The following is a 15,165-nucleotide window of genomic DNA, read 5'->3' as shown; positions in this document are numbered from 1 at the left end:
TCCCGCGCACCCCTGAAATACACGCGGCCAGGCTATTCGCGTGTGGAAATTCCCGCGCACCCCTGAAATACACGTACCCTGCTGTAATCGCGTGTGGAACTTCCCGCGCACCCCTGAAATACACGCGGCCAGGCTATTCGCGTGTGGAAATTCCCGCGCACCCCTGAAATGCACGTACCCTGCTGTAATCGCGTGTGGACCTTCCCGCGCACCCCTGAAATCCACGTACCCGGCCAAATCGCGTGTGAGACTTCCCGCGCACACGTATTTTTTGTCAGCGTGTCCCTGTTTGTGGGTACCCCTTTGCACCTCATTTGTCCTGGAGGGCCACAGTATAGGACATTCATCATGGCAGTATATGGGTGCTATTTGTTGGCGCACCTTTTGGCGCACATTTCTTACAGCCGCTGAGACGCTACCGCCTGCTTTCTTGTGGCGGTCGTGTTTGTGCCTGTGCGCTGGTTTGAGCGTGCGCTTTTTTGACCTATTCTATTCCATGAATACGTGTTGTAGGCGAGCGTGTGGGCGTTCTGCGCACTTTTACCCTGTGCTTCCCCCGTGACGCCCACATTTTGGCAAGTTGTTCCCCATTCCGAGTGTTACGCCCCGTGTTCCGCCTACTTTTGTTGCGTGCGCCGCGCTATGTGCGATTTTCGCTGTGGACTGTGCGATTTTCGCTGTGACCTGGCGCATGCCGTTAGATGGCCTGTGCGCCAACGTGCGCCGCGCACTTTCTTATCGCACGTCCGATGGTTTTCTCGCGCACGGCCTTCCATGAATCGATGTGCGCTGCTTTTCGTGCGATTTTCGCTATTCCACTGCGATTTTCGCTATTCCACTGCGAATCGCACGTTTTTGGCCACTTGCGCCGCGCTAATTATTCCATGAATCGGCCTACTAGTTTCTAGTTTCCCAGATAGCGGGAGAAAAGGCTACATTTCAAAAACACAGCAGCACATGAAAAACACCCAGATTCGTGTTTCCTGGAGAGAGGGAGGAAAGCCTTAGTTTCAGACACTACAGCAAATGGAACACACCCAGATTCGAGATTCCATGATAGAGGCCTAAGTGCCAGATATGGCAAACTAGCACAATTGGCCTAAATGCTAGGCTTCAGTGAGAAAGTCCTTAGAAGAGCGGCAGGTGATCGGTGAGATGGATGGGGATTGATTAAGCCAATCCACCTTGATTGCGGTGATAGATTCCATGTGCGGTGGGTGGAGATGAGCATGTCAAGCATGCTGCACTTGGCATGGTTGGGGTGGGTTCAAAATTTCATGTACGGTGGGTGGAGATGAGCAGGTCAAGCATGCTGCTCTTGGCATGGTTGGGGTCACCATTCCATGAGTGGTGGGTGGAGATGAGCAGGTCAAGCACGCTGCTATTGACATGGTTGGGTTCAACTTTCCATGTGCAGTGGGTGGAGATGAGCAGGTCAAGCATGCTGCTCTTGGCATGGTCGGGGTCAACATTCCATGTGCGGCGGGTGGATATGAGCAGGTCAAGCATACTGCTCTTGGCATGATAAGGGTCAACATTCCATATGCGGTGGATGGAGATGAGCAGGTCAAGTATGCTGCCCTTGCAATGGTTGGGGTCAACATTCCATGTGCGGCGGATTAAGATGAGAAGGTCAAGCATGCTGCTCTTGGCATGGTTGCGGTCAACATTCCATGTGCAGCGGGAGGAGATGAGAAGGTCATGCATATTGCTCTTGGCATGGTCGGGGTCAACATTCCATATGTGGTGGGTGGAGATCAGCAGGTCAAGCATGATACCCTTGACATGGTTGAGGTCAACATTACATGTTGGGTGGGTGGAGAGCAGCAGGTCAAGCATGCTGCTCTTGACATGTTTGGGGTCAACATTCAATGTGCGGTGGGTGGAGATGAGCAGATCAAGCATGCTGCTCTTGACATGGTTGGGTTCAACATTCCATGTGCAGTGGGTGTAGATGAGCAGGTCAAGCATGCTGCTCTTGGCATGGTCGTGGTCAACAATCCATGTGCGGAGGAGGGAGATGAGCAGGTCAAGCATGTTGCACTTGGCATGGTCGGGGTCAACATTCCATGTGCGGCGGGTAGATATGAGCAGGTCAAGCATACTGCTCTTGGCATGATCGGGGTCAACATTCCATATGCGGTGGGTGGAGATGAGCAGGTCAAGCATGCTGCCCTTGCCATGAATGGGGTCAACATTCCATGTGCGGGGGATTAAGATGAGAAGGTGAAGCATGCTGCTCTTGGCATGATTGGGGTCAACATTCCATGTTGGGTGGGTGGAGATAAGCAGGTCAAGCATGCTGCTCTTGACATGGTTGGGGTCAACATTCCATGTGTAGTGGGTGCAGATCAGCAGGTCAAGCATTCTGCTCTTGACATGGTTGGAGTCAACATTCAATGTGCGATGGGTGGAGATGAGCAGGTCAAGCATGCTGCTCTTGGCATGTTTGGGTCAACATTCCATTTGCAGCGGGTGGAGATGAGCAGGTCAAGCATGCCGCTCTTGGCATGGTTGGGGTCAACATTCCATTTGCAGAGGGTGGAGATGAGCAGGTCAAGCATGCTGCTCTTGGCATGGTTGGAGTCAACATTCAATTTGCAGCAGGTGGAGATGAGCAGGTCAAGCATGCTGCTCTTGACAAGGTTGGGGTCAACATTCCTTTTGCAGCGGGTGGAGATGAGCAGGTCAAGCATGCTGCTCTTGACATGGTTGGGGTCAACATTCCATGTGCAGCGGGAGGAGATGAGAAGGTCATGCATATTGCTCTTGGCATGGTTGGGGTCAACATTACATATGTTGTGGGTGGAGATCAGCAGGTCAAGCATGATACCCTTGACATGGTTGGGGTCAACATTCCATTTTGGGTGGGTGGAGAGCAGCAGGTCAAGCATGCTGCTCTTGACATGTTTGCGGTCAACATTCAATGTGCGGTGGGTGGAGATGAGCAGATCAAGCATGCTGCTCTTGACATGGTTGGGTTCAACATTTCATGTGCAGTGGGTGGAGATGAGCAGGTCAATCATGCTGCTCTTGGCATGGTTGGGGTCAACATTCCATTTGCAGCGGGTGGAGATGAGCAGGTCAAGCATGCTGCTCTTTGGCATGGTTGGGGTCAACATTCCATTTGCAGCTGTTGGAGATGAGCAGGTCAAGCATGCTGCTCTTGGCATGTTTGGGGTCAACATTCCATTTGCAGCAGGTGGAGATGAGCAGGTCAAGCATGCTGCTCTTGACATGTTTGGGGTCAACATTCAATGTGCGGTGGGTGGAGATGAGCAGATCAAGCATGCTGCTCTTGACATGGTTGGGTTCAACATTCCATGTGCAGTGGGTGTAGATGATCAGGTCAAGCATGCTGCTCTTTGGCATGGTTGGGGTCAACATTCCATTTGCAGCTGTTGGAGATGAGCAGGTCAAGCATGCTGCTCTTGGCATGTTTGGGGTCAACATTCCATTTGCAGCGGGTGGAGATGAGCAGGTCAAGCATGCTGCTCTTGACATGTTTGGGGTCAACATTCAATGTGCGGTGGGTGGAGATGAGCAGATCAAGCATGCTGCTCTTGACATGGTTGGGTTCAACATTCCATGTGCAGTGGGTGTAGATGAGCAGGTCAAGCATGTTGCACTTGGCATGGTCGGGGTCAACATTCCATGTGCGGCGGGTAGATATAAGCAGGTCAAGCATACTGCTCTTGGCATGATCGGGGTCAACATTCCATATGCGGTGGGTGGAGATGAGCAGGTCAAGCATGCTGCCCTTGCCATGAATGGGGTCAACATTCCATGTGCGGGGGATTAAGATGAGAAGGTGAAGCATGCTGCTCTTGGCATGGTTGGGGTCAACATTCCATATGCGGTGGGTGGAGATGAGCAGGTCAAGCATGCTGCCCTTGCCATGAATGGGGTCAACATTCCATGTGCGGGGGATTAAGATGAGAAGGTGAAGTATGCTGCTCTTGGCATGGTTGGGGTCAACATTCCATGTGCGGCGGGTGGAGATGAGTAGGTCAAACATGCTACCCTTGACATGGTTGGGGTCAACATTCAATGTGCGGTGGGTGGAGATCAGCAGGTCAAGCATGCTGCTCTTGACATGTTTGAGGTCAACATTCAATGCACGGTGGGTGCAGATGAGCAGGTCAAGCATGCTGCTCTTGACATGGTTGGGGTCAAAATTCCATGTGCGGCAGATTGAGATGAGCAGGTCAAGCATGCTGCTCTTGGCATGGTTGGGGTCAACATTCAATGTGCGGCGGGTGGAGATAAGCAGGTCAAGCATGCTGCTCTTGACATGGTTGGGGTCAACATTCCATGTGTAGTGGGTGCAGATCAGCAGGTCAAGCATTCTGCTCTTGACATGGTTGGAGTCAACATTCAATGTGCGGTGGGTGGAGATGAGCAGGTCAAGCATGCTGCTCTTGGCATGTTTGGGTCAACATTCCATTTGCAGCGGGTGGAGATGAGCAGGTCAAGCATGCTGCTCTTGGCATGGTTGGGGTCAACATTCCATTTGCAGAGGCTGGAGATGAGCAGGTCAAGCATGCTGCTCTTGGCATGGTTGGGGTCAACATTCAATTTGCAGCGGGTGGAGATGAGCAGGTCAAGCATGCTACCCTTGACATGGTTGGGGTCAACATTCCATTTTGGGTGGGTGGAGAGCAGCAGGTCAAGCATGCTGCTCTTGACATGTTTGGGGTCAACATTCAATGTGCGGTGGGTGGAGATGAGCAGATCAAGCATGCTGCTCTTGACATGGTTGGGTTCAACATTTCATGTGCAGTGGGTGGAGATGAGCAGGTCAAGCATGCTGCTCTTGGCATGGTCGTGGTCAACAATCCATGTGCGGAGGAGGGAGATGAGCAGGTCAATCATGCTGCTCTTGGCATGGTTGGGGTCAACATTCCATTTGCAGCGGGTGGAGATGAGCAGGTCAAGCATGCTGCTCTTTGGCATGGTTGGGGGTCAACATTCCATTTGCCGCGGGTGGAGATGAGCAGGTCAAGCATGCTGCTCTTGGCATGTTTGGGGTCAACATTCCATTTGCAGCGGGTGGAGATGAGCAGGTCAAGCATGCTGCTCTTGACATGGTTGGGGTCAACATTCCATTTGCAGCGGGTGGAGATGAGCAGGTCAAGCATGCTGCTCTTGACATGGTTGGGGTCAACATTCCATTTGCAGCGGGTGGAGATTTGCAGGTCAAGCATTCTGCTCTTGATATGGTTGGGGTCAATGACATGCTCTTTTTTATCCAATGCGTTGATGAAGTCCAGGAGGTCTCCTTGGTGGCTTTGCTAGCTGTGATGCAAGCAAGGTTGAAGTCACCAATACACATATTTAATTTGTTGATGCGATTGTTAGGTCAATAATGACGTTCAAGAAGTCTTATGGATGATACATGAGAAGAAATATTGTGAAACTATCTAGCAACCACTCAGTAACCGATTTAACTCTGCTGTATGAACTCCCCTCAGATGCCGACCTTTGTCATTGGCCATACTGCCACACAGCTCCTCAGCCCCTTCTGGACCAGTGCACAGGGTGATAGTAGAACAGAGAAAGAAGAATTTTACACACACTTGATCACCAAACGCCATGCCCAAGAGTTGGCCTGGCCATCCATCCAGGAGACCACATTCTTCTACAGAAGGGAAAGCCAGCGCCCTCTTCGAAAGTGCAATGTTGACAGTCTCCCACGGAAACAGAATTTTGATTATTGCTTTGATCCCTGGGGTAACCCCAATGCATTGCACTTAAGTCAGCAGCTGGCTATGCGTCCATGGGTGGATACTGTGAATTGTTGGCAATGGCCAGTGGTGATGGCGTTTCTGTGAGTGAGAACAAAGACTCAATGCTGTCCCTGTAGGTACTTGTGAGTGTTAGGGAGATTTCTCACACAAGTGCTAAATTCCCTCTACCATAGAGCCCTCCAGCTCTTTTGCTATATTTTGGGGCTTTGAACCTTTCATTTTCAATGTGCTTTACTTTTGTGTTCTTTAGTTATGGAGTTTTAAAACAACTGCAGTGGCATCATATTTTTCTGTGTGTCACACAGCACCTACAGTGCAGTGACACATTGGTGTCTTTCAGACTCCCCAAGGTTTAAATACCTTCTCTGGGACTGACTAGCATCTCCCAGAGACTGTAAAGTTAAATTGGTTTTACTAGTCTTTATAAATGTACGGACCCAGCACACACCATCTTCCTATAGAGTGCTGGCGGGGTTGCTTAGATGCCACTGAGTCAAAACACTCATGTAACAGTAAAATGGTACCCTTTCCTACTTTAAATGGCTGGTGGCAGTGGTTTTTCCCTATGGCGCCCAAGACCTATCTGTAAAAGCAGATTCTGGTCATCTTTTTTCACCATTTCGTTTAGGAAAGGTCCTTCTTGTGTTTGTCTCTGCATGCCAAACCAGGTTTGGTCCCTTTGTTCGTTGGCCTTTTGTGGGCTTCAGTGCTGAAGCCCTCCTCTGTCACCAGGGTGTCTGGGGTGGACAGGATGTGAGGGAGGTGCCCGAAACTCCCTGTGCTTAGTCTCCTAGGAGACCTGAATGCATTCTGGTGTGATTGGCCACCTGGCTGTCCGGCAAGGACAGCCACCCTGCTGTGTGAGTGACAGCCAGGCTGGAATGAATGGGGGAAAACTGTTTAAAAGCAGGTCTCTGGGACTTGGAAAGCAGAGCTGACCACTGGAATGAAAGAACCGAGGACTGCTGCAACTCCTGGATGACCGGTTAAGCCCTGCTGCAGGTCTGAATTGCCTGAAACTCCGACGATAGAGAAGCCCTTCAAGGTTAACTTCTTCCCTTGAGCTTGGTGGGAACAACCAACTCACAAGCCACCTGGACACCGTCCTATTCTGGTCGAATTTTCATCAGAGTGCTGTTGAAAACCGGATAGCCAGAGGGAAGGAAACCAGCTTGTGGACTTTAAGGAACTCACACCTTAAACCGACGTCTTGCTACAGCTTTTGGCCACTTCCTGGCAGTGCAGGAACCTCCCGACGTCCTCCTTCTTGTCCCCACGACTGAAGCTTAGGAACAGCGAGATCTGCTCAAACTGCCAGGAATAACTGCCTCAGCTACAGCTTTCTTCATTGACAAGTTACTGAGCAAACGTGGTCCGGAAATCTTTTCGACCATCAAGAAAGTGTGTGAAACTTTCCTCAACTATGAAGGCTTGTCCTTCCCTTAACATTCGTCAAACTTTAAATCCTTTAAAAATCAGTGGCTAAGACTTAACTGTTATTTACCAGAACTGTGCTATCCTATACAGGTGATTTCAGGTGACCATTAATGGCATAGAGAGGTTGTCCTATCTATGCCAGTAATGGACGCATTGAATCACATGCCTGAAGTTGCTCCACAACCTAACCATGCCCGTTACAGTTACTTTGAATTATGTACATTAAGAGCGTCATGCATGTGATTTAAACAGAGGCAGCTCGTCCACAATGGGTGAGGGGGCGCAACCCCCGAGACCTCGCCCATCATGGAGATGGAGAAGCCACGCCAGCCAAGGAGCACTTCCTCAGCTGCCTGCTGTAGCTGGAGGAGCACCCATGGGTGGCTTTAACTGTCAAGAGGAAATGCAGATTCCCATTGGCCGTTCACACCTCAGCCACGCATGTCCAATGGGCCAATAGGAGGCCAAGGGAATTTTGATTCCCAGTCTTGCATGGCCATTGCAGATGCAAGCTGGAGTATTGCACATTTGCATGTGTGTTGGAGCCCTCCTGCGCCTCCCCGCACGTATATACGGGTCAGGCTGAGCATCAGTAGCGATGCGGCTCCTGGGTGCATGTGAAGGAACATGGAAGCGTTCTGCTTCCTGGGTCCTGCTCGTGTTGCGTGAGACTCTGAGGGCTTTCTGAAGTTTGCAGCAGAATTGTGTGAGGATCAACTAGGCTGCGTGCAGGCACGATTGTACTTTTATATGTATTAGGTGACAGAATCAGTAAAAGTATGACGTATGAGTGCGCGTGTGAATGCTGTCTATGAATAGAATGAGCAGTGAATGTGTTGTGTGTATGTGTACATGTGTGTGTGTACTGGGCTGGTGAGCAGATGGCAACAACACATTTTTTTTTGGTCATCTATCATAGATGCCCAGTAAAATATCATCATGCTTTCTTAAAAGAAATGATTATGGCTTTTTTACGTGGCTAGACTGGCATTTAGGAGCAGCCAGTCTAGCTAATTATTTTACTGTTTGAAGTTTTTTACTGTGTATCTATAATAAAGCAAGTATGTTAAGTGTTATCACTTGGCCTGACAGGCATTTTGGTAAGCCAGTCTTGCTATTTCTTACTGTGGCAATGCCTCGTTTTCTGGACCTCAAGGGTAAAGCTAGCATTTTACGTTTTAGCTTGTGTCAAGACTGGACTATATTGTGCAGACAGTTTTCAAATATGTCTTATTGTGGCATGCCCTTTTCAAAGGCAAAGCCAACATCCCCTTTGTAGGGATACTGCCATATATTGACAGAGCCGGTTTTGACATGTTTTCTTGTAGTATCATTGCTAGCATTATTTGCAAAGGAAACATGAGTATGTTCCTATATAGGAATTATGGCAAATATTGGTGCATACAGCATGGAAATGCATGGGGCCAGCCAGTGTAAAAATGGTGTTATGGAGGCATATATTGTGGGCAAAGGCATCATGAACCCATCCCCCGATCCACCTTTCGTTGGTTCTGGCTCCCTCGTTACGCTTGGTCACTCTGGTATATTTGTGGGCAATATATACCCCCCTCCAATAAAATAATCCCCTGCCAACGCTGGCTGTGGCACCAGCTTCATGCATGTGATTTCAAGTGACCATTACTGGCGTAGATAGGTTGTGGCACCAACGTCATGCATGTGATGTAAAGTGACCATTACTGGCATAGATAGGTTGTGGCACATGCTTCATGCTTGTGATTTAAAGGGACATTACTGGCATAGATAGGTTGTGGTGGCACCAGCTTCATGCATGTGATTTACATTGACCATTACTGGCATAGATAGGTTGTGGCACCAGCATCATGCTTGTGATTTAAAGGGACCATTACTGGCATAGATAGGCTGTGGTGGCACCAGCTTCATGCTTGTGATTTAAAGGAACCATTACTGGCATAGATAGGTTGTGGTGGCACCAGCTTCATGCTTGCGATTTACATTGACCATTACTGGCATAGAAAGGTTGTGGCACCAGCTTTATGCTTGTGATTTAAAGGGACCATTACTGGCATAGATAGGTTGTGGCACCAGTTTCATGCTTGTGATTTAAAGGGACCATTACTGGCATAGATAGGTTGTGGCACCACCTTCATGCTTGTGATTTAAAGAGACCAGAACCAGCTTCATGCTTGTGATTTAAAGGGACCATTACTGGCATAGATAGGTTGTGGCACCAGCTTCATGCTCGTGATTTAAAGGGACCATTACTGGCATAGATAGGTTGTGGTGGCACCAGCTTCATGCTTGTGATTTAAAGTGAACATTACTGGCATAGATGGGTTGTGGTGGCACCAGCTTCATGCTTGTGATTTACATTAACCATTACTGGCATAGATAGGTTGTGGTGGCACCAGCTTCATGCTTGTGATTTAAAGTGAACATTACTGGCATAGATAGGTTGTGGTGGCACCAGCTTCATGCTTGTGATTTAAAGTGAACATTACTGGCATAGATAGGTTGTGGTGGCATCAGCTTCATGCTTGCGATTTACATTAACCATTACTGGCATAGATAGGTTGTGGTGGCACCAACTTCATGCTTGTGATTTACATTGACATTGCTGGCATAGATAGGTTGTGGCACCAGCTTCATGCTTGTGATTTACATTAACCATTACTGGCATAGATAGGTTGTGGAACCCGCTTCATGCTTGTGATTTACATTAACCATTACTGGCATAGATAGGTTGTGGCACCAGCTTCATGCATGTGATTTACATTGACCATTAGTGGCATAGATAGGTTGTGGCACCAGCTTCATGCTTGTGATTTACATTAACCATTACTGGCATAGATAGGTTGTGGTGGCATCAGCTTCATGCTTGCGATTTACATTAACCATTACTGGCATAGATAGGTTGTGGTGGCACCAACTTCATGCTTGTGATTTACATTGACATTGCTGGCATAGATAGGTTGTGGCACCAGCTTCATGCTTGTGATTTACATTAACCATTACTGGCATAGATAGGTTGTGGAACCCGCTTCATGCTTGTGATTTACATTAACCATTACTGGCATAGATAGGTTGTGGCACCAGCTTCATGCTTGTGATTTACATTAACCATTACTGGCATCAATAGGTTGTGGCACCAGCTTCATGCTTGTGATTTACATTGACCATTAGTGGCATAGATAGGTTGTGGCACCTGCTTCATGCTTGTGATTTAACGTGAACATTACCAGCATAGATAGGTTGTGGCAGAAACCTCATTAACCTCATTAAAATAATATAAAGTCCTCCTAAGTGGTGTACTGTTGGTAGCATGGCATTTCCTGGATTTCTTGTGAGCCAACTGTCATTTTAAAGCTTTTTACCTCTTTTTTTTATCAAACTGTGTGCAGCAGAATTCATGATTTCAGCTAATTATACAGAAGAATTTTCCACTGTTAAATTGAGGAAACATTTAGGGTCCTCCACTCAAAATATTCCCCATGCATGACTGCCCATGAATCATGGAATGCACTGAATATTTATTTTGTTTCCGTAAATAAACAATTATAAATTTGCATGGCTTTTCATTCCATTTTTCTTGAAAATTGTGTTGAAAAGTGCATCATTTCATCACTTTATTTAAGAAGAATTTGTGAGGGAAATCCCCCAAACCCTGTTTCATTATTTAAAGCTCCCTTGCTACGCTCGGTCGCTCGTGCTAATTTGAGGAACAATTTGGGACTAGCCAGTGAAAACATTCCCCAGCCCCATGAAAGCTGAACCATGAATTGTTTAGAATCTTTGTGCCTCTTCAGGAGCTATCCACCCCCCCTAGCACCTAAAGCTCCCTCTACCACTGAACCAATCCCAGGGTCTGGTTACGACTCCACCCCTGGCGCAAAAAGGGACCTGCAGTACTCGGAATTCTTGACTCTTCATTTTCTGCACGTGCCTCATCTTGCACCTCCAGCGCCATCTGTGCACGTGGAGAAATGTCCATTTAAATGTTATTTTACATAAACAAACAAAGAGGAACTTACACCTTAACAATGCCCCGGGCCACAAAGGATATGGCACTGGGGCAGAGACGGTGGCTTCAGAGGCAGCACCTCCGAGTGGATAGACTGTTGCCTGGTGGAAAAACTCAGAACACAAGAACACAAGTGTTAACAACACAGAACTCTCAAACACACATGTTGTTTGCAACAAGTACAAACACAACAGGCCTACGTTACACCTTCTGGTACCCAGCAGCAGGGTCCCTAGCCGACCCATTAAGGATTACATGGTCCTATATATGTACATATGGATATTTTTCCGCCCACATCACTGTTACTCCTGGTGGTGCAGAAACTGTGCAGGAACACTTACCTTGGATACTAAATGCTCCAACATGGGCACTGCAAGTGTGGTGCCCCTACCTGCTGCACATGGCGTTGGAACCACCAATCAAACTCCAGCCAACGCGCAACACAGATTGCACATCCATACCCAAGAACTATGAACTTGGCAGCCTGGCTCCTGAAGTCATAGAGTTTTGGTAATTTACAAATCGCTTCCAGATTCATGGACACATTCATGGAGGCACGCAATCTAAACACGCGTACATGTCAATTTAAGACATGGACATATTGTGTGAATTGATGTGCCAAAAAATCTATGAAACCCCATTGAGGCCATGCCAAAAGATTTCGAAATCTTTGAAGCAGGTCTAGTGCCTAACTTGCTAGAAATTGATTTAGCCGCTTTAGCAGCGTGCATCACGTCTCAGCGCAAGGCCCTCTGGTGGAAACATCCAGTGGTGGATGTCTTCATGGAAGGTGTAAATAATTCACCCACCAGTGTCTAGACTTGCCTCTAGCTGGGATTTAAACACAGTCCTGCACAGGTTAATGTTTCCTCCTTTGGAACCCATGTGCAAATATTATCTTGAACAACTGTCTCTCTGGTGCCAATCCATCAGTTCGCAAGGGGAGTGAACTTCAAGCCTTGCCAACTTACAAACATTTTGTAGCTATTCGCAAGGGGAAGATGGTCAGATAGCATAAGGAGCAGAGCACCCGCTTTGACATCCATGCAGAGCCTACTGACGCAGGTTTGAATCCCAGCTGGGCCAAACTCAGCCTTTCAACCTCCCGAGGCAGCGCTCAGATACCTGAGGGTTCATAGCGCTATATAAATGCTAAAAATTGTTATTATAATGGTGCTCAGAATACACCCACCGTCTCCCTAAAATATATATCCAAGTTTAATGTAAACCAGTCCATTGAACTCCCAATGTTCTTCTTAGCTGCAAAATCAAAAGCGGAAAGATCATTGCATAGGCTAGACAAGTGGCGGACATTTTCTATATGCATAGAAACAAGACAATGAAAACAATTAGTTAGTTATTCCTTTATTTTGAAAGAAGTTAAGCAGGCTGTCCAGCGTAAAGAAAATGGGTACGTAGATGTCACACTAAAATACCCACATAATGAAAGAAGCAGCACAATCTGAGAACACAGCAATGTTACTATGAGATAATTATCTGAGTAGGAGTGAGGGCATCTTAAGCTCGCAAGCATTCCCAGGCAAGGTGCCGGAATGGCACTTTCACAATCCTAATACCTAGGTGGAACAAATGTTGACATATGTTTCACAGTGACATGCATACATTGACTGGTCTTCAACAGGATATAAAATGAGTAACGTGAAACATTTAAGACGCAAAATGCTCTGTGGTAAAATGTAACGAGTGCAAGAAATGTTTGCCATGCGGGAACAAAGTGGTCCTCTTGGGGGTGCCTAGCACGTAAGATCTGCCACTGCGTCTATGCAGAGAAATGGTTGCAGAATGGGAAAGCACAATGATGGCATATGACAATGAACGAAACCAGTGGCATCGGTACTGCTAGGTGGATCCGGCAATAGTTGGCCATTGTAGCTATGGGTTAGCAAATAGAAATCACTGCAGCTCTAGCATAGTTTAGAACTTGAGGAGGACTGGATGTAGCCACATAGAGAAATCTGCTCCAACAGACTGCTGGTACACAGCTGAGTACTATGAAGATACAAATTCCCTGTTTTCCAGGAGCGTCAGGGGCAGGCATAGCATTGCTTCAGGAAAAGTCTGGACACTACATTTCATAGTAAACATGGACCTTGCTTCAGATTCTCTTCATGGTCCCAGACGAAGCTCCCAGAAACTACTTGGGGAGGGAGTGGGGGAGGAGGGGTTGTGTCTGCTATACAAGTGCACTCCCTCATCTAGTTGAAGACCTGCTATATTAGAATCTAGTTGACCATTTCTTGAATGGTTCATAGTATAGTTCATGAATGGAGAGGAAATTTGGATAGCTCACATCTTAAGTACTTGCCCCTGACCTAGACTCAGCCTGCACTTTGTCAGTTCGAATCCCAATAGGGGTTCATTTAGAGGTCTATAAAATAAATAATATTAAATTAGGTATATATAACAGTGCTTGTGAGCAGAAGCAATTCGGAATAAAGCACTATTGAGAGCCTTATAAATTGGATAAAGATTGTTTTGCCACTTTGGTGGATAACTGGAGTTTTGGACAGGTCAGCAGATGGCAATGGCTTGATGTCAACTTGACAAAGAAAGTATTTGGAAATGATAAAATGATAAATGATAAATGCAATCTTCGATTCTCATTGTGCGTTTGGCGTGAGTTTTGGGCCTTTGGTATCAATTCCAAGAGCTTACTTTGTCTACTCTAGGACAGCAAGTTAGCAGAGCCCAACACATAGTTGACAGCTGACACCTCCTCTGGAATTATATGGAAAATATTCCAGATCGCATCAGAATAGAAATGAATGCTAACAATGATCTGTTGGTCAAAATTAGAATCTTCCTCCCTAGGAAGCCCGAGAATTGTCACGCCTTCTGCAGTGATGATCTTGGATACAAAATTATAGAAATATTTCATCCTTACCATGTACCTTCAAAAATGTCAGTGTCCACTCGATTGAAATTCAGCTGCGGCCAACTCCCTTCTGTGCACTTCTGCACTCCTGAACTGCAGCCCTTAAGAGTTTCATAATGTCCTGTGTTGCATCTGCTCTTAATGTGACCAGCGTATCATCCACATACATCTGGGTCCTAAGTCTATGATGATGAATAAGTCACAAAAGCATTCTCATAGAAAGGTTGACTATCACAAACCAGTGTGGTTCTTTGCAATTCTACATGACAAACAGGTCTCTGTTCACAGATCATCAGCTTTGGGCCAATGTCTGTGTTCTGTGTTGTCTTCTTCACATAATTTACTACAAGGGTCTGCAACCAAAGGCTCACGACATGTTTTGGACCAAGAACATAGGGAGGGTCATGGAAGCCGAGCTTAGCGGCTTTAATATTTCTTGAAACGAGGCAGACTTGGGGATCTCTGACTTGTAGTTGTTACACACTGATGCAAACGCATATGTCTAATGTGTGACTATCATGAATTTACTTTGTCAATTTCAAAGTATGGAAATGATAGACATTCATGTCTGAAAGTTTTAAAATGTAATGCCAGCTGTGTCGCTCTCTTAGATTTTCAAAGCAAACAGCGACGTTGAGACACCCGTGCTGAACATGCTGCCCACGCCGATGGCCGGACGCTACATTCGCATCAACCCGCAAACCTGGTTCGCAAATGGCACCATCTGCTTGAGGGCTGAGATCTTGGGTTGCCCCCTGCCAGGTATGTCCTACTGACTAGGGCTACATATCAAGAATTAATTTAAGGAGTTTTGAATGTTGTAACATGTTTATCATCAACAGCGTCATGTGAACGTCATCAGTAATGCCCTCCCCATATGTTATTCGGCTAGGACCTGCCTCTAAATTTGGTACATGATGGCACTGATCCAGAATACTCCTGGCTGTTTTTTCGTAGGACACCAGCCTAAATGTATTATAATGCAGGATTTTGGAAAGCAAAATGTTTCTGACTGAAGGGGAGATTGGATTAAAACGAACGAATTAGCAGTAGCCAACAAATTGTTAAACCATCTCCCGACG

At 46.9% G+C, this 15,165-nt stretch overlaps 1 protein-coding gene across 1 annotated transcript in view; it reads left to right on the top strand.

The window, feature by feature from the left end:
- Window positions 1–15,165, top strand: part of LOC138516918 (probable carboxypeptidase X1) — a 547,949-nt gene that overhangs the window by 484,197 nt on the left and 48,587 nt on the right. Inside the window, exon 6 of the mRNA XM_069632377.1 lies at window positions 14,695–14,845. Within this exon, the coding sequence (XP_069488478.1) occupies window positions 14,695–14,845 (151 nt within the window). The remainder of the gene's footprint in view (window positions 1–14,694; window positions 14,846–15,165) is intronic.

Source organism: Ambystoma mexicanum, chromosome 6q, assembly GCF_040938575.1.
Source record: "Ambystoma mexicanum isolate Mex_15411 chromosome 6q, UKY_AmexF1_1, whole genome shotgun sequence".
Classification (NCBI taxonomy): Eukaryota; Metazoa; Chordata; class Amphibia; order Caudata; family Ambystomatidae; genus Ambystoma; species Ambystoma mexicanum.
Note: the sequence above shows the minus strand (reverse complement) of the source record. Positions and strands in the feature narration are given on the sequence as shown.